At 50.9% G+C, this 20309-nt stretch overlaps 2 protein-coding genes across 2 annotated transcripts; one reads left to right on the top strand and one right to left on the bottom strand.

Moving 5' to 3' along the window:
• Positions 1–4424: 4424 nt before the first annotated feature.
• Positions 4425–7460, bottom strand: CLP1 (cleavage factor polyribonucleotide kinase subunit 1). Its single transcript, XM_026486976.4, has 3 exons — positions 7353–7460; positions 5963–6590; positions 4425–5562 (listed from the first exon to the last, which is right to left on the bottom strand). The coding sequence occupies exons 2-3, from the start codon at positions 6566–6568 to the stop codon at positions 4891–4893; spliced, it is 1278 nt and encodes a 425-aa protein (XP_026342761.1). The 5' UTR covers positions 6569–6590; positions 7353–7460; the 3' UTR covers positions 4425–4890.
• A 4118-nt stretch (positions 7461–11578) lies between these two features.
• Positions 11579–17182, top strand: YPEL4 (yippee like 4). Its single transcript, XM_026486989.4, has 5 exons — positions 11579–11800; positions 14136–14459; positions 14627–14670; positions 15043–15151; positions 15376–17182. The coding sequence occupies exons 2-5, from the start codon at positions 14319–14321 to the stop codon at positions 15463–15465; spliced, it is 384 nt and encodes a 127-aa protein (XP_026342774.1). The 5' UTR covers positions 11579–11800; positions 14136–14318; the 3' UTR covers positions 15466–17182.
• The last annotated feature ends 3127 nt before the right edge of the window (positions 17183–20309 follow it).

The raw sequence follows: 20309 nt of genomic DNA, 5'->3' as shown, positions 1-20309 counted from the left end.
CCGTAGTGCCAACCGTGAAAGGAGGCGCGGGAGTGAGCGCCCCCTGAGACGGTGGCAGCCCCCCCCCCCCCCGAGGGCGAGCGGCCTCTTGGCTTCATTCCCTTAGTTTCTCACTGCAGCACAGGGATGGGCGCGCGCTTCCCTAACCTCGCCGCGAATACAGGCTGGAATCTGGCTGTCCCTGGCGAGCTGCTAGCCGACCCTACATAGATCCATCCCAGCGCCACCCTTTCGCCCTAATTAGCCCTACCCAGCTGTGAACCCAAGAGCAAGGCTAGGTGTTGTTCTCTCCTCTTTTAGCTCGAAGCCATCTCTCTTTTGAAAGGAGCTCTGGCTATTATATAACGGTCTTTCAAAAAAGTGTTCCAGCAGCCACTTTTCTGAAGCCAAAGTTGCTCACCCGTAAAGTGTGATTCTAAATCCTGCAGTCTGTCCTCAGGTTTGGTGTCAAACGTTGCCGTTTGAACTGTGGTCTAATACTTTAGTGGCTAGGCAGCAAGGTAAAGGGGAAAGGTCTGCCTTCAGTTTTCTGGGTCTAGTCTACCTTCTCTGACATGGCATATGTATCAGGGTCTACTTCATCCTTGCTAGGGAATTCAAGCCACCATTTATTGCAACACACTAGAGAGTTCTCTTTTAATGAGCAGTATGTATTAAAAACTGAAATCTTTAAAACACTTTAGCTCATATAAAAAGTTATTATTGGAGATACAGTATTTATTTATAGAGGCTTTTCTGTCTGTAAATTAGGTCAATTTGTTTCCTTACGAAGAAATCAAAGTTCATTTTTCTGTGGTATATTTTTCTTGGATCTTTAAGACTTCCATTTCCCCAACTTCACAAGTTAGGCATCTTTCTTTTCCTACTTTCAACCATCAAAGAACCCGTAAATTGTCTTGTCTTTTGGCTAGACTGCCAAATGAAAATAAAAATTTGATCTTCCACCAACCAACCACACATACTAAAGCTCTCCTAGGACGCTGTACCACTGGATGCCAGCCTTTTAGCTGGATGAGCACTAATGGTGGCATAATCACTATCCCAAGGTTTAGACGCAATTACATTTTCTTGTCCAGTTTATTTTAGGATCATGCAAGATATTTCCTGGAAAGGATGTTTAATAGAACATAAGGTTTAAACTAGCAGCCACTTCTCAAAAATATTGCACAGTAGAATCTAGGCTAAAACAATGGGGTATCAAGGCCACCAAACTTCAAATAAATTACTTTGCTATCATGTAATACCTTATAGTTTTTTTTCTAGTGCATACTTTTTCCAGTCCTCTTGCATCTTTGCATGCCTATAGATGGCAAACCACAAGGTCATTTTTAATTTAACTTACCATAAATAAACAGGCAGACATAACAAACTGCTACCCTTGGGTATAGACACAGAGAAGTTTTTTAATACCCAAAATCGCCAGTGACCTCTTTGGGTTTTTTGATATTTTTTGTTTTGGTTTTTTTTTTTTTTAATAATGTTTACACTCCGCGTGAGGCTTGAACTCACAACCCCTAGATCAGGAGTCACATGCTCTTCCGACTGAGCCAGCCAGGCACCCCAACCTCTTTATGTTTAAATACCACTGCCTTTCCTCCTGTCCTTAGGCAATGTCTCTGCTTGTAAAAGCACTTTCTCCTCTCGTACTCTGGATCCCATCCCCTTCACTCCTGTATTTTCCGAATTTTTTCTTTGACATTTTTTTTTTTAAGATTTTATTTATTTAGGGGTGCCTGGGTGGCTCAGTTGTTAAGCTTCTGCCTTTGGCTCAGGTCATGATCCCAAAGTTCGGGGATCAAGCCCCGTATTGGGCTCCCTGCTCAGTGGGAAGCCTGCTTCTCCCTCTCCCATTTCCCCTGCTTGTTTTCCCTGTCTCACTGTCTCTCTGTCAAATAAATAAATAAAATCAAGATTTTTATTGGCAGGCAGAGGAAGAGGGAGAAGCAGGCTCCCCACTGAGCAGGGAGCCTGATTCAGGGCTTCCACCCCAGGACCCTGGGATCATGATGTGAGCCGAAGGCAGGTGCTTAACCGACTGAGCCACCCAGGTGCCCCTCTTTGATGTTGTATTTGAAAAATACAGAAAAAAATAGAATGGTGTCAAGAAGATTCTCCTCCCCATCATTAAATTCTCTCTAGTCTGTTAATATGCTGAGGCATCCTATCTAAAAAACTTAACAATAAACCCTCTCTTGACTCTACATCCGGCCCCCCTCCCTTTCTTAGCAAAGCTTCTTGTCTGTGGAGGTTATCTCTACTTCTTTAATAATATATGTATTTCAATCCAAGTTTTATCCCTGCTATTCCAAAACTACCCTTCTGAGGTCAATACTGATATCCATGCTTCCAGATCCATAGTCCAGTCTCCTTTGCTAGCTCCCATTACACTTCACCGCTTTTGTTTGGAGTGCCCTGAAAGTCCATCTCTGTCTTCTGATTTCCATTTACAGAGTCCCTAACTGACTTCATCCAATAATACTGCGTTAAAAAGCCCTCTATAAGCCAATAGCTCCCATGAACCTTCAGCACTAACACCCCCAAACCTTCTAACTGCTTGTTTCCATGTGTCCACACAGCATGTCCATATGGATGACTAGTAGATGGCTGAAACTTAATATTGCTAAAATAGAACTCTTGGTAATCTCTCATCCCCTGAGTTTTCCCAATCTCCTATCCAGTCTAGTTACTCAAGTCAGAAATACAGGAATCAGCTTTGATTCCACTTTCTTTTCCTCACCACTCCCATCAGCAAATTCCATCTTACCTCCAAAAGATCCCAAGGCAAATCTACTCTCCTACTCCACCTCTGCTAGTCTAATCCCCCCCCATCAATTCTCACATTGAAACTACCGCAAGTCTCCTCATGTATCCTTGCTCCTACTCTTCCCTCTATAATCCATTTTCCACACAGCAATGATCTTTTCAAAATCAGGCCATTCCTCTGTTTAACCACCTGCTTTGGTCTGGAATATGTCCCCAAAATTCATTATGTTGAAATCCTAAGCCCCAAAGATGATGGTATTAGGAGGTGGGGCCCTTGAGAGGCACTTAGATCCTGAATGTAAAACCTTCATGAATGGGATTAGTGCCTTTATAAAAGAGGCTCCACAGTGCATCCTTGGCCCTTCTATGGGAGGACACAGCCAGAAGTAGGCCGTCTGCAACCCCAAGGACAGCCATCATCAGAACACAACCGTGCTGGTGCCTTGACCTTGGAATTTCCTGCCTCCAGAACTGTGAGAAACCACTGATGTTTATAAGCTACCCAGTCTGTGGCATTTTGTTATATAGCCGCCTGAAGGAACTAAGATACCACCCCTGTCCCATCCTTTGCCACTGCTCTTAGATTACAAGAGCCCTATATTATCTGGTCTCTCCCGCCCCCTCCAGCCTCAATTTTTACCAATCGCCCCTTGATACACCACCTTTCCCTTCATCAAATACATCACGGTTGGGGTTTTTTTTTTTTTTCCCCCTCTCTTAGGGTTTTGCACTGTTTCCTCCACCAGGAAGATATCCCAATTTCACACAGCCATTCAGGTCTTGATGTGAAATGTGCTCAGGGGAGGCCTTTCCTGACCAATCTAAAGCATTTTCCTAGTCATTCTGTCTCAGACCACCCAATTTTAACTCTACATAGCACTTGCCTTTTTTGTTTGTTTATTCTAAGTAAGCTCCGGAAGACTTTGTCTAACATGTTCCCCATCTAGAATGGTTCCTGGCAGATAGATGCTCAGTAAATATTTGTGAGAAGAATGAATGGATGAAGGGCATTAGACAGTACTCAAGAATCCAGTCTAAACCAGGAACACAGATCATTTGCAAGAAATCAGAGAATGGGGGGCACATGAGTGGCTCAGTCGTTAAGCATCTGCCTTCGGCCCAGGGTGTGATCCCAGGGTTCTGAGATCAAGCCCCACATCGGGCTCCCTGCTCCGCTGGGAGCCTGCTTCTTCCTCTCCCACTCCCCCTGCTTGTGTTCCCTCTCTCACTGGCCGTCTCTCTCTCTGTCAAATAAATTTTTAAAAATCTTAAAAAAAAAGAAAAGAAATCGGAGAATGGGGCTTTCCCAGCTTACCACCTGAGAGCTCAATTTACACTGCCATAGGGCCCAGTTCCAGTCAGACGGACAAGAGGGGAGAGAGCTGCAGCTGAGAGCAAATGGGCTATGTCTGGAAAATGATTAGACCAGAAATCTCAATCCAAGTTTATCACCAGCCCCTGTAGCTCCTCAGCGTAAACCTGGGATTGACAACAGATTTAGAATCTATTTACCTACAAGGAAAGGAGAGTCATTATAAAAATTCGCCTGCTTGGCTCTTGGCTTTCCTCTCCTCCAAGCATTTAGCAATAACTCATACCAATAATGTTTCCCTCTTGCTTAGGGGGGAAAACACAACATTTTAAAAAATCATACCAGCTTCTATGATATGACAAAAGTATTTATTAAAATTTTCCAAGTTTGAACTTTATTAGAAAAAGGCCATCTGATTCAATCTTTCATCCTGTATAAATGAGATAGTAAGTACTAGATACAGAATAGAAAGCAGTGATGATAAAAAAAAAAAAAAAAAAAAGAAATTCCTCCTAAAAATCAGTCCACCAAGTAGCACAGTGGAAGAAATAGGATTCTCCGGGACCTCAGAAAATTCAAAGTGGCACCTTCGGTGATCCGAGAAACCAATTATATTCTCATGGTTGTCCTTTTGGTTCAAGATTAGAAGAGTTGGGTTTCCACCACCTGTTTTAAGAGGTAGAAATATGCTTTCTACTAGTTCACTGTTTACTCGTCTGCGTGGCCTCAACAGAGTCTCATACCTCAGCCTACCTGCCTTTGGTGATGGCCAGAATATCTCTAATGCCCCAGGCAGCAAGGCTTCCTGCCAATCTCTACTTAAGGTCCATGAACCGAATATCCATGATGAGAAGGAAGTTCTTAGGCAGTGGGCGGGGGGCTGGAGAGAGAACAGTAAACACTTGATGTTCCAGGTCCACACTGGTCACCACAATGAAGCCAGCCACACTGGTCTCAGAAAGGTTCTCCTCTGTGCCCTCAGCAGTGCTAACACTCAGGAGGTGGTGTACCATATCTCGGCCGGGTGTGACAGGCACTAGCTTGAGCTGATTGTCCTCCTGAGACATGCCCAAAGGCAAACAGGAGTCTGGAATGGTGGGTGCCCCAACTTTGTAGATTTTCACATCTGAAAATTTGACATTGAAGGCATGGGGATAGAAACAGCCCCGGAATCCATAGAAATACTCACGGATACGCTCATCCCTACATTCCCGCCGGAAGTCTTTGGAGCGTTCAACCACACCCCCTGATTTAGGGAGCAGCACAGTGCGGACAAAGTGAGGCAGGTCCCGTTTTAATTCATTGTACAGTCGTTCTTGATCCAGAACCACAACCACATCCACCTCGAAGGCTGAGGCTGCGTGCACCAGGGCCTGGTACCCAGAGCCCTTGACCCAGCCACAGGTGTTAATGACACAGCCACTCACAGAGGCCCTTCGGTTCACTTCACACCTTTGATTGAACACATCCGCTAAACGAGATGTAATCTGCAGAAGAGAGCATCAAGGTGAGGAAAAGAAACACAAAACGAACAAACTCATAGCTACATAGAATAAGTGACTATTAGGTACAAGAAAAAAATGACATTCTTAATGGCTGTGGTTTTAGCCCCGTAACATGCGTTTTTTACTTTATGTTGCTGCTTCTACTGTTCTATGTCCTAAGTAGAAATTCATTAAATTATTTAAGAACAGGGCCACAGAAACGTTTAACAATCTGAGGTTGACTTATATTTGAAACTGTCTTTTCTGAATTCATGTGGCAGTAAATAGCAGCTGAGAGGGAGCAAAGAAATGGCCACAGACGGTTTTAATTAGCACACTTTTGCACAGCTTCCTACCCTGATAGCAGCCCTTCCCTCCATCCCACCTTGGCTCTGGCTCTGACCTTATTATAAAGCTTGATGTTGGTGCCAGGAGTGGTGGATCCAAAATGATACACCAGAGGGGCTTGGATAGAGAATCCCTCTTCAACGTCTGCTGGCCGCTCAATGTAGAGGGCCCCCATGGTACCAGGGATGGAAACAGAGCCCTGGCCCACATCCAGCTCCACGTAAGTGGGACGGCGGCCCAAACGCACTGCATAGTTGAGCAGTAAGCGGCACACTGTGGACTTGCCCACATCAGTGGGGCCCACTACCATCACCCGGGGGCCTCGCTCTTCTTCCTTCTCCGCCTGCCTCCTCATCTGCTCCAAGGCTGTGTGAGTGTTGAGATAAAGCAACATAGGTGTGTCCTTGGAGACATAGGCAACCTCGGTGCGGCCACTCAGCTGTAAAGAACAGCCATGCCAAGTGAAAACAGCCACCTTGGCACCAGCATCAAAGGTGAATTTCTTGTTTCGGGTTAGCTCTGTGCCAAAGATTTCTGCCATGCCAGCCAGCAGCTCCAACTGAACTGACTGAGATGCCTCCACCTCAAAGCGAAGTTCTGTTTCTCGCTCTAGTTCAAATTTAGTTGTTGGCTTCTTGTCATCATTGGCCTCCTCTCCCATCTTTTCTGTGTAGCTGCTGTGCCTACAATACAAATTAATTATTAGATCTAAACAGAGGTTAGGATGCTGTTCAAAATCCCCCCCATGAATATTTCCCCTTCCCTTGCCTGATTTTTCTCCTTATCTGTGATCACCACCTGTCTCACTATATATTTGTTTATTGTTTGTCTACCCCAAAAGGAATGTAAGGGTTGGGCAGTTTGGTTTGCGGCTGAATCTCTAGTATCTAGAATAAGGCTTGACAACCCGAAGGCATCTCATAAATACACCGACTGAATAAATGATTCAGACATAAGAAGATTATATCTACACATTGATCTAAGACTTGATTATATCACCTCCATAGCTCCTTTCGTCATTCTATTGGGATACTCCACATGAGAACGCAACAAATGCCCACTCCCCAACTCTCCTAGTCAACAAGAAAGGGCGTCTGCAATCTGGATGCAAAGCAGAGAATACTGGGTTTGGACTTAGAAAACAGCATTAACGCCCTGCTCAGCAACAGCTAGTGCGGTCGTTAGACAAATGACCTAATCTCCCTGGACCTTTTCCTCGGCTGTCAACTGGAGGCACTTAGGCTTCCACTCACACAGTGTTGTTCTGGGAACTGCTGAAGGGAAAAAATTACTTCGTACACTAGAAAACACCGAGAAATAGTGAAGACTGATTTCCGATCGCGAACTGCAGCGTAAGTACAACATTTGTCCCGGCACCCCCATACGCCGAAATCTGCCTTGGCCCCAAGAGGGCGACCGTTGCATTCCTGAGCTTATTATCTCACCTGCACAGCTACAAACCCAAACAGGTAAACCAAGGAGCCCCAGCAGCACCCAAACCCAACTTCACGCCACGCTCGCCCAGATCCACACCGGAAACAAACGCGGTTCCGCACTCGCGCAATGGAGAAGCCGCGGTCGCGCGATGCGCCTCGGGATCTGTAGTTTTGCCGGAACGGCCTCAGGGGCTGAGCTCGCGCAGCCGCTCGGCCTTCTGGGAGTTGTAGTTAGAGGATTGTTTTGATCGTGTCGCCAAAGGTGGGCGGGGCGGCGTCATTGTTCGCGTAGCTGGCGAGCTGGGGGTAGGAGGCGTGGCGGTAACGCCCCGCGCGAGGCGGGACCGGCCGAGGAGCCAATGGTTGCCGAGGCGCGGCTGTTGCGGACTCTCGCCCCAGTGTTCCCGCTCACCTGCAGCCCGGGAAAGAGAAGGGAGGCGGGAAGGGGGGGTGGGGTTAATAGGCTCGCCATCTGGGTAACCCGACCGTTTGCTTGCCTGGACCACAAGTCAGGAGGTGGGGAAATTAGCAAAACCCCCACGTGGAACACCAGGAAATCTGGGAGTAAGGAAAGTGGAGGAAAACAGCCTGTCAGAGGCCAGCCTGGGCTGTAATCCCCTCCCTGACACAGCGCTTGGCACCTAGAGAGCATTAAAAATTTTTTTTGTTTTAATAAGGAATAAATATCCAAGAATTTCTGAGTCATTACCCAACAACGTCTCTCCTATTGAGAGAGCATTTCTGTTGGTGACTCGGTTTCCCTCCCTGAATTCCTGACAGTTCTACAAGACCAGTCATTTATCCCGCAGGCAACAGTTGGGGCCACATCTATAATCCTTTGCCACTTTCTCGCTGTGTGACTTTGGGCAAATCAGGCTTATATTCTCTGAGACCCAGTTTCTTGGCTGTAAACAGGGATAATAACAGTACCCAACCTCTTATCGTTGTTTTAAAGATTGAATGGGATGGGGCGCCTGGGTGGCTCAGTCGTTGGGCGTCTGCCTTTGGCTCAGGGCGTGATCCCGTCGTTATGGGATCGAGCCCCACATCAGTCTCCTCGGCTGGTAGCCTGCTTCTTCCTCTCCCACTCCCCCTGCTTGTGTTCCCTCTCTCACTGGCTGTCTCTGTCGAATAAATAAATAAAAATCTTTAAAAAAAAAAAAAAAGATTGAATGGGATGATACTGTAGAGTACTAAGCAAAATGTAACATAGCATCTGATATTAGCTTTTAAGTTTTTATTATAGGTTAAGGAGGGGGAGCTCTATAATAATGCCATCATTTGTACAATAGTTTAAATTTTTCAAAGCCCTTTCTGGTATCTTCTTTCACAGCCAACCTGTAAAGTCAATTTTATTATCTCCAATTTCGGATGAGGAAGGGGACTAAGGTAGGTGAAGGGACTTGCCCAAGTTAGGACTCAAATCCTGGATTTGAGAGTCTGAGTCCAGTTATTATAGTAGCAAACACTTACATAGTGTTAGATGCCAGGTACTGTTCCACCACTTTACAGGTGTAAATTCATTTCATCCTCACAGGAATCCTGTGAAGCACATACCGTAATTGTCACCCCCACTTTACAGATGAGTAACTTCCTTCAGTCCAGCTCCCACGGTTACTCTGGATTGAGAAGCCTGGGACGATGATTTTCTGGCTTGCCTCTTTCACACTAGCCCTGTCTTAGCAATCATTCTGTCCGCAGTGCCATCCTCACTTCCCACAGCTTATTCCTTAATGGTTTGCTTTAATTCATTCATTCACCACGCATGCATTAGTTCTCCAGTGAACTTTCAGGTATCCCATAACCTTTCACCATTCTTCAGAAATTCAGTTCCAGGCTTCTGTTTGCAAATTCTCTCCCTGAATAAGCTCAGCCTCTCCTCTTTCCCTGCAGTCTATTTCTCAGATCTGTTTCTTCGCCTCCACACTTTCCCCCTTGAGGCAATTTCTCCCAATTATCTGAAGGTCATCTTTATTTGGCTTATTCGTAGAGCCATCTCAAGCTGAATTTAGGGAAAAGAAACCTCTCCCTGCCTTTAGACTATCACCATTTCACTTCTCTCTCCCTTTCTCTCTCTCTCTCTCTCTCTTGTTTAAGTAATCTCTACCCCCAAGGTGGGGCTCTGACCCATGACCCCCTAGATCAAGTACTGAGCCAGCCAGAGGCCCCTCCAATTCACTTCTTAAACAGAGTAAGGGCACAACATTTACAGCACCCATGCTTGCCTACACTCTCTTTTCTCCCTTGTCATCTTTCACCAAGAGTTCCTGCCATCTCCACCCCCACCCCCAGAGAAAACTGTCCTCATATGTCCTTTTCATTCTCCTTGCCAGCTAAACCCTTGATCATTTTCTTCCTGAGTTAATTGGTATCCCCTTTTTGCCTCCAAACTTTCAATCCTTGCCCTAAGAACTACTCACCTACCTTTTACCCACTTCCCATTGTTTTCCTCAAGAATGGTTCCTCAAATTCCTCCCCCACTTACCTTTCCTCTCTCAACTGCTGCCCAGACAGAAACACTTCTTTCTTTATCCAATTCTCCCTCTCCGTTCCAAACTGTTCCAAGGTACTTGCACTGTGTTTTCGGAATTTAGCTTAAACCTCAGAATCTTCCCTGATTAAATATTCAGAATTCCTTGTATGTTCTTTTAATTTTGTAAGATTTTATTTATTTATTTGAGAGAAAGAGGACAAGCAGAGGGAGCGGCAGGCAGTGGGAGAGGGAGAAGCAAGCTCCCTGCTTAGCAAAGAGCAGGATGGGGGGCTTGATCCCAGGATCCTGGAATCGTGACCTGAGCCAAAGGCAGAGGCTTAACCAACTGAGCCATCCAGGCACCCCTCCTTGTATTTTTTCATACCCAGCTAGCATTGCCTCCCATTACCCGCATTTCCTTGCTCTTTCCTGCCTTACATGTGAAAAGACAAATGACCCACCCAAAAAGTTGTCCTGAGTACCTATCTTTGTCACACTTCATTTTCTAGACAGTAGCCTCTAGAAAGCCTTGGGGCTTTTATCTTAGAGGATATGTTCCCCGTCCACATACTTCGGAGATATGCACAGGACAGCAGTCCATGAGAAACAGAATCTGAGTCAGATGAAATGTAATTGGAAACTGATAGAAAAATAGCACTGAAAGGTGGAAGTTCTTCGTAAGATATAAATTTGGTATGTGTCTCTTGAGATGTCAGAATTTAATAGTAAATCCTCTCTGGGTTTAAGGATATGAAGTTGAGAACACTGTTTTGAAATAATTACCATTTACTAAGTTCTGATCATGTGCCAGGCACTTTTTCAGCATTTACATGTTACCTCACTTTACATCACATCTCCATGACGTAAATATCATGAGCTTCACTTAGCAGGAGAGGAAAACTGGCGGCACAAAGAGGATCAGGAACTTGCCAGGGGTTCCTGGTGAGTATACTGGCAGAGCTGGTATTCGAACTCAGGTCTCTTTGAGACCAAAGCCAGACACTTGGACCACGTCTGAAGACGCAATTCAACTGCTGTTTTGGGATCATCTTCTACAGACAAGGCTCTGCGCTAGGCATTGCAGTCCTGGGATGCAGAGAGGAGTTTCCCAGAGGACCTTTCTCAGAAAGTTTACAGCCCGGTAGAGAACCTTATGTAACGTGGGTGTCTCTGTTCCCAAACTTGGACTTGGAGGTAGCTGAGAAGAGGTTCCTGCTTGTGAGATGTCATACTCCCTCAATGACTCCTTCAGGGGCATTAAGCTGAGGCTTTGGAGGCTTGGAAGTGCCTGGTTCAAGCTTGGGTGGCACAATGTTCACAATTAGTATGTCTTTCTTTTCCCTGTGTCAGGGCTGGTATCCGAGCTGAGATAGGAAATATATCGTCTTGAACGTGTGCGCACATGCCTGATTCTCTGCATCCATCTCTCACTGTCACCGCCTGGCCACCTCCTTTCCTCAAGCCTGCTAGCCATACTCCATCCTTGCCCAGCCCTGTCCTTCCCCCAGGTTCCTTCTGTCTCCTTGGCCACACTGCCTCCCTCCTCAGCAACCAGCCTCTCCTCTGGCATCCCTCCTCCCGTCCTGTGCCTCTGCTCCCACCCCCCTGCTCCCTCCCCTAGACCCATCCCTCGATGCCTGCCCCCTCCCTTCCTCCCGACCCGCCTCCTGTGTCTCCCAGCCCTGCTCTGACGTGGGAGGTGAGGGGGTGGGGGGATGGATGAGTCACAGTGTTATGATGCAGTTCCACAACACACAGCTACATTCACCCACAGACCGAGGTACAGACGAGAGACAACCTCTGGCCCCCCAGCAGCTGGCCAGCTTGGCAGCCCCAGTCTCGAGCCCCTAACTACCCTCCCCCGCCCCCATCCCCTTCCCAATTGAAGGAGCGGAAAGAGAAGAGAGAAGAGTGAGCAGAGAGATTGAGAGAGAGAGAGAGACAGAGAGAGAGATAGACGGAGATCTCTGGAGCAGACCTCAAGGTGAGGGGGCAGCCCTTCTCCAAATGAATTTCCCCCCCTTTGCAAATTTCCTCCTCCCGCTGCGTGTTGCTTTCCCCCCATTGCAAAAGCATTATTCATCCACCCTTTGTCCTCCCTTCCCCCTCCCCGCTGCCTCGGCTCCTCTCTCAGCTCCTCTATCCGTCTCCGAGCTCTGACGGTCCCCGCACTTATTTCCCGGCAACTTTGGCCGCTGCATCAGGCCTCACTGTTTATTGTTTTGCTGCGTATGCAGACCCCCGAAGCCCGCCCGGGGAGCTGTCTGCGCTGCTAATTATTTGGACCATACCATGCCGAGAACGCCAGCCCGCGTGGGGGGGGGGGGGGGACGAAACCTCGGAGCAGATGAGAAAATCCATTGTGAGCAGGTGTCGTGTCCCCCCCACACACACACCAGGCACAGGATTCGCACCTGGTTCCTCGAGCCTCCGCCTGGGCGCCTCTGCTGTCAGCGCCGGTTGCTCAGCACTCCCCACCCCCCCCCAGCGCTCCCTCTCCCCCACCTCCCACGGTCCAGCCCCGTCTCACTTGGGGGAACATCCTCTCCCCAGCACTCAGCTTGCCTTTGTGTTTTTCGTCATCTGCCCAACTTGATTCTGCCTGTGATCTGAGCCGGGGAAGCAATGACCCCCGCTCCCCGTCCTGTGAGTGATCCTCTGGGCTTCTGTGCAGCCTCTCCTTGGCCTGATGGGGAAGCAGGGGAGAGAGAGGGAGGGAGGCGTGCCGGAGGCTGGGAAAGGAGCTGGAGAGCAGGGACCCAGCCCGGCCCCCTGGCTGGGCCCCTCGCAGGTACACTAGGTGGAGCGCAGCGCAGGAGAACTCGCAGGCAAAGTTGAAGGCAGACTTGAAGGCAGACCCGGGAAGTGGGCGCTGAACAGTGGATGCTGGTGAGGAGGGCCGGTCTCCTGCAGCCAGAGCCCAATGTCACCCTGAACTCAGCTCAAGGTGTCTTTCTGGGGCCCAGCCAGGGGTAGAGGTCCTCAAACTGAAGACGGGCTCTGTCGGGGGTTCTGTGGAGAGACTGCCTGGAGCGGCTGGGGTGCCTGTGGCCGCCACAGAGGACAGGAGAGCCTGCTTGCCCTGGCCATTCGCAGCCACATCACCTCTGCTCTGCTTAGTGGCCTTGCCTTGCCAGAGCACCCAGCTGGCACCTCTGAACCTGACTTGAGCTAAATCACCCACAGCAGGCCTGAGGGCCCCATGGAGGAGAAGGCAGAACCTCCCCCCCTTATCAGAGCCAACAGAGGACCTCTCCCTTCTTATCCACTGCCTCTAGCACCCTCAGCTGCTTTGGGGCTGGAGTCTAGGCAGATACTGACATCTTCCTCAACATTCCTAATCAGAACCCAGCAATTTTATCTAATGTCACCCACAGAGTCACTGCTGCTTGTCCCTACCCCAGGGAGAAGGTGGAAACGTTCTCCACCTTGTACCCCAAAGCATAGGTTTTGAAAATAGGAGTCCCCCCACTTCTGCAGCAGACCTTGCTCCCACACCACACCACACAGCCCAGGAGGGCAGCCCTTCCTGACGTGATCCCCGTTTCCTATTGCTTCCAGCTGTTAGATTTGCCTGGAGGAAAGATAGTTTCTCTCCTCAGGCTGGATGTCCAAGTCTTTCACTGAGGCTAAGGCAACAGTAGAGACCAAGGGGGCTCAGAGGCTGAGGAAAGAGCCAGGCGCTGTTCCTGAGCTGGAATGAGCGGACCAAAGAGCGGGGCTGGCGAGCGGCCACGTCTGAGGTCTTTGGTACCAAAGGAGACATCCATGAAGTTCTGGTTCCCGGAGTGCAGGACCCCAGCCCCAGGACAGGGCTGAGCAGGGTGTGTGTGCCCGGCCAGCCTCTCCCCCACACAAAATGTATGAAGGACCGATTGCATTGTAAATGGAGGCCACAGAAGAGAAAAACCGCCAGGCTTCCCCAACTTGTAAAAGGCTCTGAACCCGAGCCTCGCAGCACACGTGGAATGCAGACCCTCACAAAAGGGCTGAAACCCAGTAGAGGACACTTGCAGATGACATTGCTCCCATGGCAGCGTTGGTGCCAGCGGGCCGCTCTCAGTGGAAAACGGTGCAGGCTCCTCCCGCCCCAGGAGGGAGAGACACCACCTCCCGGCTGTGGCACCAGAGGCCTGGAACGGCTGCCAGCGCAGCCAGGAATCCAGGGGACTGGGGGCCGGTGCAACTGGCACCCTGAGGGTCCCTGGTGATGGGGGAAGTCGGGGCAGGGGAGAGCCGAGCCCATCGTCCCCATTCCCCCCAGGGAGGGGCTCTTCACAAGGTCAAGGCACGCCTGATGCACTCTCTTCTCTTCCCAGGTGACTTCCGTTTCCATCTGGTTCACGTCTGGGGGGGCCCTGGCCGGGCAGCCCCCCACATTTCTCCTGCCCTGAAACACGGCTCTAGCCAACCTGCTCCGCTGCTTCACCTGCGACCGTCTGTGTGGGGGCTGCACGGCGCCAGCCCCTCCGGCCCGCCAGGGCATCGTCCTCCAGCCGGTCATGCCCAGCTGCGACCCTGGCCCGGGCCCCGCCTGCCTCCCCGCCAAGACGTTCCGCAGCTACCTGCCCCGTTGCCACCGCACATACAGCTGCGTCCACTGCCGCGCGCACCTGGCCAAACACGATGAGCTCATCTCCAAGGTACGCCAGGTCGGGGGGCGCCACTCCTCTTTCCCACCGGGACAGCCAGTCTCTCCGAGGGCAGAGGCCACACAGCCCATCCACCCTCCTCCTCCTCACCCCTGGGGGACGCAGGCAGTGGGGCCGAGGGCAACCCAGCAGTCACTGTCTGTCCTGTGTCTCCACAGTCTTTCCAAGGGAGCCATGGCCGAGCCTACCTGTTTAACTCCGTGTGAGTCTACCTCTTTCTTCGTGCGTGTGCGTGTGCGTGTGCATGTCGGAGTAACTTTCCAGGGTGGAGAAGGGGGGGGGGGGTGAGCCCTCAGCAGGGGGCCTTGCACCTTCGGCTTTTGCCTCTCCTTCTGCCAGGCGGTCCAGAAACTCAGGCCGCGGTGCTCTCGTGGGGAGTCTGGGCAGAATTGGAACCACCGCCCTGGGGACAGAAGGCCCAGGCACTGGTCACACAGGGGTGGGGTGCCGTCGGCAGGGGCTTCCAGTGGGGTGGGCTGAACGCTCTCCAGATGGAAGTTCCTTGGGCTGTTTGGGGGGCTGAACTGACAGAACGACTCCACTGCTGCTGGGTCCTTCGTGTTTCCGGAGACAGGGTCAACGTGGGTTGTGGACCCGCCGAACAGCGTCTCCTACTCACGGGACTCCACTCGGTAGCTGACATTTTCTGCGAGAGCTGCAAGACCACCCTGGGCTGGAAATATGTAAGTACCTGGAGAGGGGGCCACCCACTCAAGTGGACGGTCGCCATGGCCCTCCTAGCCCCAGGGACAACTGCAGGGTTTTGCACAGTCCGAAGAGGCAAGAGGAAGCTCGTTGCTGGGTCGGACTAGGCAGGGGCCCTTGGGGGCAGGGGTAGTAGCCCTGGTAGGAGGAGGTCCTGGAGGGGGTCTGTTTTGTCCTACATTCACTGCTTCCCCTCCACCAGGAGCAGGCTTTTGAGACGAGCCAGAAGTACAAGGAGGGGAAGTACATCATTGAAATGTCACACATGGTGAAGGACAACGGCTGGGACTGAGGGGCTCAAGCAGGCTGTGCCCTTCCTCCGCATGCCCACCCTCCCCACACCAGTCCCCTGGCCCTGCCAAGCAGTCCATACCAGCATGAGTACTGCCCCACCCCTGGGGGGAACCCGGCTCCCACCACCCCTTCCCCCCTCCACCTCATCACTCCCAGGCCCCTTTGGAACAGGGGTCTGGGGTACCCCAGGGGTGTTCAAGGCTCAGGAGTGGGCAGCAGTCAGGGAGAGACAGAACTGGGGAAAGAGGATGGTTGCAGGTCCTTCTAGCCATAAGGCCCTGAAAACGGAGGTGATGGCAGGGCGTAGGTCGGGCAGAGGACCATGGAAGGATCCATTTCTGCCCTAACCTCTTTTTTGAGTGAACGGAAGACAAGCCTTAGGCATGGGGCTGGTAGGTCCCAGGCCACAGGACAGCAGATGGGAAGGGGCTTGAGTTGGAGTGAAATTTTGGCCTCAGACACGGCGAGACACCAGTCCCTGAGGTGAAGTTTCCCGCCCCCGTTTGTAGGAGAAAGGATTCTGGGGGTGGAAGGAAAAAAAAAAAAAAAATCCCAGATCCCAAGCCCTGGGAAATAAAAGAATCACAGGGGTTTCCATTTCACTCCACTTGTTAGTTCATCTTGGCACTAAAGAGGCACTTTCGAGTATCTAACCTTCGCCAGTGGGTGGGGTGGGGAAAGCTGCTCCTGGAACAGCCCCCACCCCAGCTGGCTGTTTCCAGAGCGAGCAGGCTTTCCGGGCATTCTCGGAGGCCCAGTCACTGCTCCCTGGGACCCAGTCCCTTGGAGGGGAGGTGGGACATCAGTGCCACGGGGTCAGGCTTCCTCGTGGCTGCCACCAGCGAACGCAACTTTTGTATGATACATAAAGTGTTTGGGTCTATTTTTAATAAAAAGGGGAAAAGCAACTGTGAGGCACTCTGTCCTCTGACTTTCCTTCCCATGTAGTATCAAATGCTATCCTGTCACCTCCCCCCTCCCCCTCCCCCCAGGGGCCTGTCCCTTCACGCCACTAGAGGGCAGCAACTGCTTTGTCTGTGTCAAGACCCCACCTGAGCTTTAACCAGGGGATGGGTCTTCAGGTGACCTTTGCTTAGCGAAGAGGGAGCTTTGTAAGCAGGGTTCCAGCGGGAGCATCCCAGTCAGCTCCTCCTCCAGACCTCTTGACAATGAATCCGTCTTTGCCTGGGTCCAGGACTGGGCACCCGGAAGGGTCTCATCCCTGAACAAGGGTGTTCTTGGGTCCTATTGCCTTTCAGCCTGGTTTTGAAACGTTTGGGTCGGCTCATGGTCACACTTAAGGCTGAAAGGAAAATCGATCAACCGAGGTGCTGCCCCAGCACAGCGGAGACGAAGTGGAACGGAACGGCTCAAAAATCGCAGCATCAGTGCAACCGTGTGACCCACGTGCAATTTTTGGCAGTGATGTGCAATCCCCATTGTTGTTTGTTGGGTCACTGGCAACTGCAGGGAGGGCTGTACACACCATAAAAATTCTTTTTTTGTCAGCTAGCTTGTTATCCAGATTCGTTCATTGATATTGCAGATCTTTGTAGAGCACCCGTGACCTGCCAGGCATCGTGTCCAGCGCTGGGGATGCAAGTGGAGAGCGAGGCAGTCATGTTTCGGGGAACTTTCAGTCTAGCGGGAGGACAAACAATAACCAGGCAATTCCAGGAACAGGGGACGAGGGCTCTGGGCAGCAGGCTCGGGACTCCTAGGAGAAGCTTAGCCTAGATTTGAGGAGTCAAGGAAGACTTCGCAGAGGTGATGACTGATGGCGTGTGGAGGAGGAGCCGTCGGGTGGGCACAGGGAAGTGGAGAGGGGGACTGTTTCAGACACAGAGAACTGTGTGTGTCGAGTGGTTTGAGCTTAGTTAATTGGAAGAGGGAACAGAAGTTTCCCAGCACTGGAGTGGAAATGCCAGTGGGTGAGAGAGAGGACACTGGAAAGACAGACCATTTAGGAATCTAGATTTCATCCCAAGGGCATTGGGAAAATACTGAAAAATTCTTGTTTTTTGAACAAGAGTGGAGTGACATCAGCAAATGGCTGTTTTGTGCCCAGAGAAGAGGCTCAAACAGAAATGTTAATACACTGAAGAAAGTAAGGAACATAAGCCGGTTGTACTGTCCAATGCTATGGTCAACGTCAGAACGGAGAGGCTATCTGAGCAGAAAGGCAGGAGAGAAGTAGAAGACCCAGAGATGCAAGAAGCCACGCAGGAATGATGTCCAGCACCTCGCTCTGAGAGGCCTCAGAGGGGTCTGTCCCATTGTTCAGTTTCCGCGTGCCTGGTGATGTCTAGAGATGCTGCTCTCGGGCTCTAGCGAGGGACCCAGAAACCCTCGCAGTCCCACTTCTTGCACCAAAGTCCAGGAAGGCTTGTCTTCTCAGGCCCCAAGCGCTAACCCTGAAAATCAGGCACAAATTAGCTACCTTGTTAGAGCTCCCTAAATCTGCCCCCCTTCTGTTTACTTTCACAAATGTTCATTAAGCTGACTAGGCACTGTGGGAAACAGAGAAGTAAGTGGTGTAGTCACTGCTCTCAAGTTCTTTGTAATCTCTCTGGAAGGAATCGTTCTGTGGCCTTCGCTCCAGGGATGCTATTTAATCTCTAAAGTCAGGCCATGGGCAGTGCTGTCCAAACCTTGGATGCCCAGACAGGTATACCCTGGAGAAGCATTACTATCAAATATCCTGTATTTCCCAGCGGGATTGTGCTGGGAACTGCAGGCAGAGATGAGGTCTCCTTTTTATGCCCTAAGAGCAGCAGGTGCGGAATACCAGGAGCGCACAGGTCCTTATCCCTGGTGAGCAGTCCTTCTAGGTTAGCTCTTTTCCTTTGCTGTGTGTCCACTTTTTCTCATGGAGGTCTACTCTGGTCCTATCAGTGATTCCCCCAACCTTCTCCACCCACCCTCCAATCTCAGGTTGAGCCTGGGAACTCTTCTTTCTCAGACAACAAGCCACCAGTTTTGTCCTTATAGGTTTGAGGCTTTGAAAGATACCCTCCTACAACCAGCAGGTGGCATCAAAACCTTCCAACCCTCAGCTCAGGCAACCTCCCAGGGGACAGAACCTACTCAAACCTCTCCAGATAAGTCTACAAAACAATGGGTGAGCTGGCGAACTTAGGACGGGGTTAGATCCAGGCTCTGCAATCGAAGGGCTGTATAACCGTGGCCACAGTGCTTAAACCTGTCTGGCTCTTGGTTTTTTCATCTGTAAAATGGGGGTGTTACCTGCTAAGAAGTTAATCGGTTTCACCGTCAAGGATGAAGTGTCTAGCACATGGCAGTGCTTCCGTTCATGGGAGCTGTTAGTATGGCTGCCAAGAGGCTTCCCAGAGTCTCACCACGAGGACAGCTGATTGGCGCCCAGAGGGGAGAGGAAGTCTAGATACTGAGGAGGCAGCCAGCGCTGGGTAGCACTACGCGGCCAATGCCCTTTTAACATTGCACTGCTAGTGGTAGGTGCAGACAGTAGCACAATGTGAAAAGAGCTCCGGCCCGCAGCAGAGGCATGCCGGCCCTGCCTCCTCGCCCCTTCTCCCAGGCCCCGGCCCCTCAGCTTTCTTGGCCTCCCTCTGTCCGTTCTCATCTTTGAGACCCCTCTCCTCCCGTCTTAGTGCTAACCCTCTATTTCTTGTCCCCCCTCATCCTTTGGCCTCCTTCCTCACACCCTTCCCAACAGAGACTAGCTTTCTCTGAAGGTTTTGTGGGGGGACAAGTTCCCCCCAAGGCAGGGTCCATGGAGGCAGCTAGGGGAGATCCTGAGCTTGGCCCTCAACTGGAAGGGACTGGTAGCAACCACAGAAGTCTGGGGGACACTCATGTGAAACTCTGTTCCCCTGGACTTGATCTCTGTCAGCTTCTCTTCCGGAGGAGTTTGCTGACCAGGACCATAGCATCCTCTCTCCTTCCCTTCTCAAAAGCTCCCTCCTTTTCTTAGTTCAGATAAACAGGAGTTCGAGGCCTCAAGGGGACCACCTCTGAAGGACCTCCAGGACCAGAGTGTTGAAGAGTATTGTCACAGGTCTCAGCAACACAGCAAAGCTTTCAGGTCTAAGAGGGGGAAGCTGCAGGAGAAGCCCCACCCCTGCATCTCCCCTCTGAGGTCTTCAAATCCACCCTATGGATTCAGCATCAGACAAAATCGTGAGGGTGATTCCCTCTCTTGTAGTGAGCGTTAGGCATGGGCTTTCATTGGCAGTGAGATCAGAATCTGAGCCAGTCCTGATTTTATCCAGGGGCTCCCCTTAGTCTTCAAGCTTACTCACAACTTCACCATCCCAGCCTGTTCAAGGGGGCTTAAACATTGGCTAAATCCTGAGGCTGCTCAAAAACCCAAAGCCAAAGGTTCAGAGCTCCAGCGTGACCCGTTCCTGGCTAAAGCACGGGTCTCAGAGGCCTAACTCCAGTTCTGACCTAGTAAACAGTGTGCGCCCCCAAAGGGGCAGAGGCGGGGGGGGGGGTGATGCCTCAGGCACACCAATCAATGAAGGCCTCCATGGGATGGAGCTGCCTCTGGGAGATGCCCTCCTCCCCACTCCACAGCCAGCAGGAGGCTGGGAGGGCAGGCTTCCAGTTAGGAGCTCTTCCTCTGGGCTTCCCCTCCAGCTTCCTCCCACCCCCCCCAGGAAGCAGGAGAGTTTGCTCCTGTGATCCGCAGACGTGGGGCCCTGTCCCACAGTTTGCACAGTTGCAATGACGGAAACTAAGGCCCCGCTAGGGTCAGTCACCAGGCCTCTGTGTTGGGCAAACCAGTCCCAGCTGCGGACTGGATCAGGCCAACAGGGAGCAGAGGAGTAAGGGCAAGACTGCCCAGCCTGCTTCAGG

This window comes from Ursus arctos, unplaced genomic scaffold, assembly GCF_023065955.2.
Source record: "Ursus arctos isolate Adak ecotype North America unplaced genomic scaffold, UrsArc2.0 scaffold_23, whole genome shotgun sequence".
NCBI classification, from domain to species: domain Eukaryota; kingdom Metazoa; phylum Chordata; class Mammalia; order Carnivora; family Ursidae; genus Ursus; species Ursus arctos.
The sequence above is the reverse complement of the archived record's forward strand: the minus strand, read 5'-3'. Positions and strand labels throughout refer to the sequence as shown.

Coding starts and splice junctions, on each gene's coding strand:
- CLP1 (XM_026486976.4), bottom strand. CDS start 6,568: ATGGGAGAGGAGGCCAATGATGACAAGAAGCCAACAACTAAATTTGAA. Junction 5,563..5,962: donor ACATCAAGCTTTATAATAAG/GTCAGAGCCAGA, acceptor TCTCTTCTGCAG/ATTACATCTCGTTTAGCGGA.
- YPEL4 (XM_026486989.4), top strand. CDS start 14,319: ATGCCCAGCTGCGACCCTGGCCCGGGCCCCGCCTGCCTCCCCGCCAAG. Junction 14,460..14,626: donor ACGATGAGCTCATCTCCAAG/GTACGCCAGGTC, acceptor GTGTCTCCACAG/TCTTTCCAAGGGAGCCATGG. Junction 15,152..15,375: donor CCACCCTGGGCTGGAAATAT/GTAAGTACCTGG, acceptor CCCCTCCACCAG/GAGCAGGCTTTTGAGACGAG.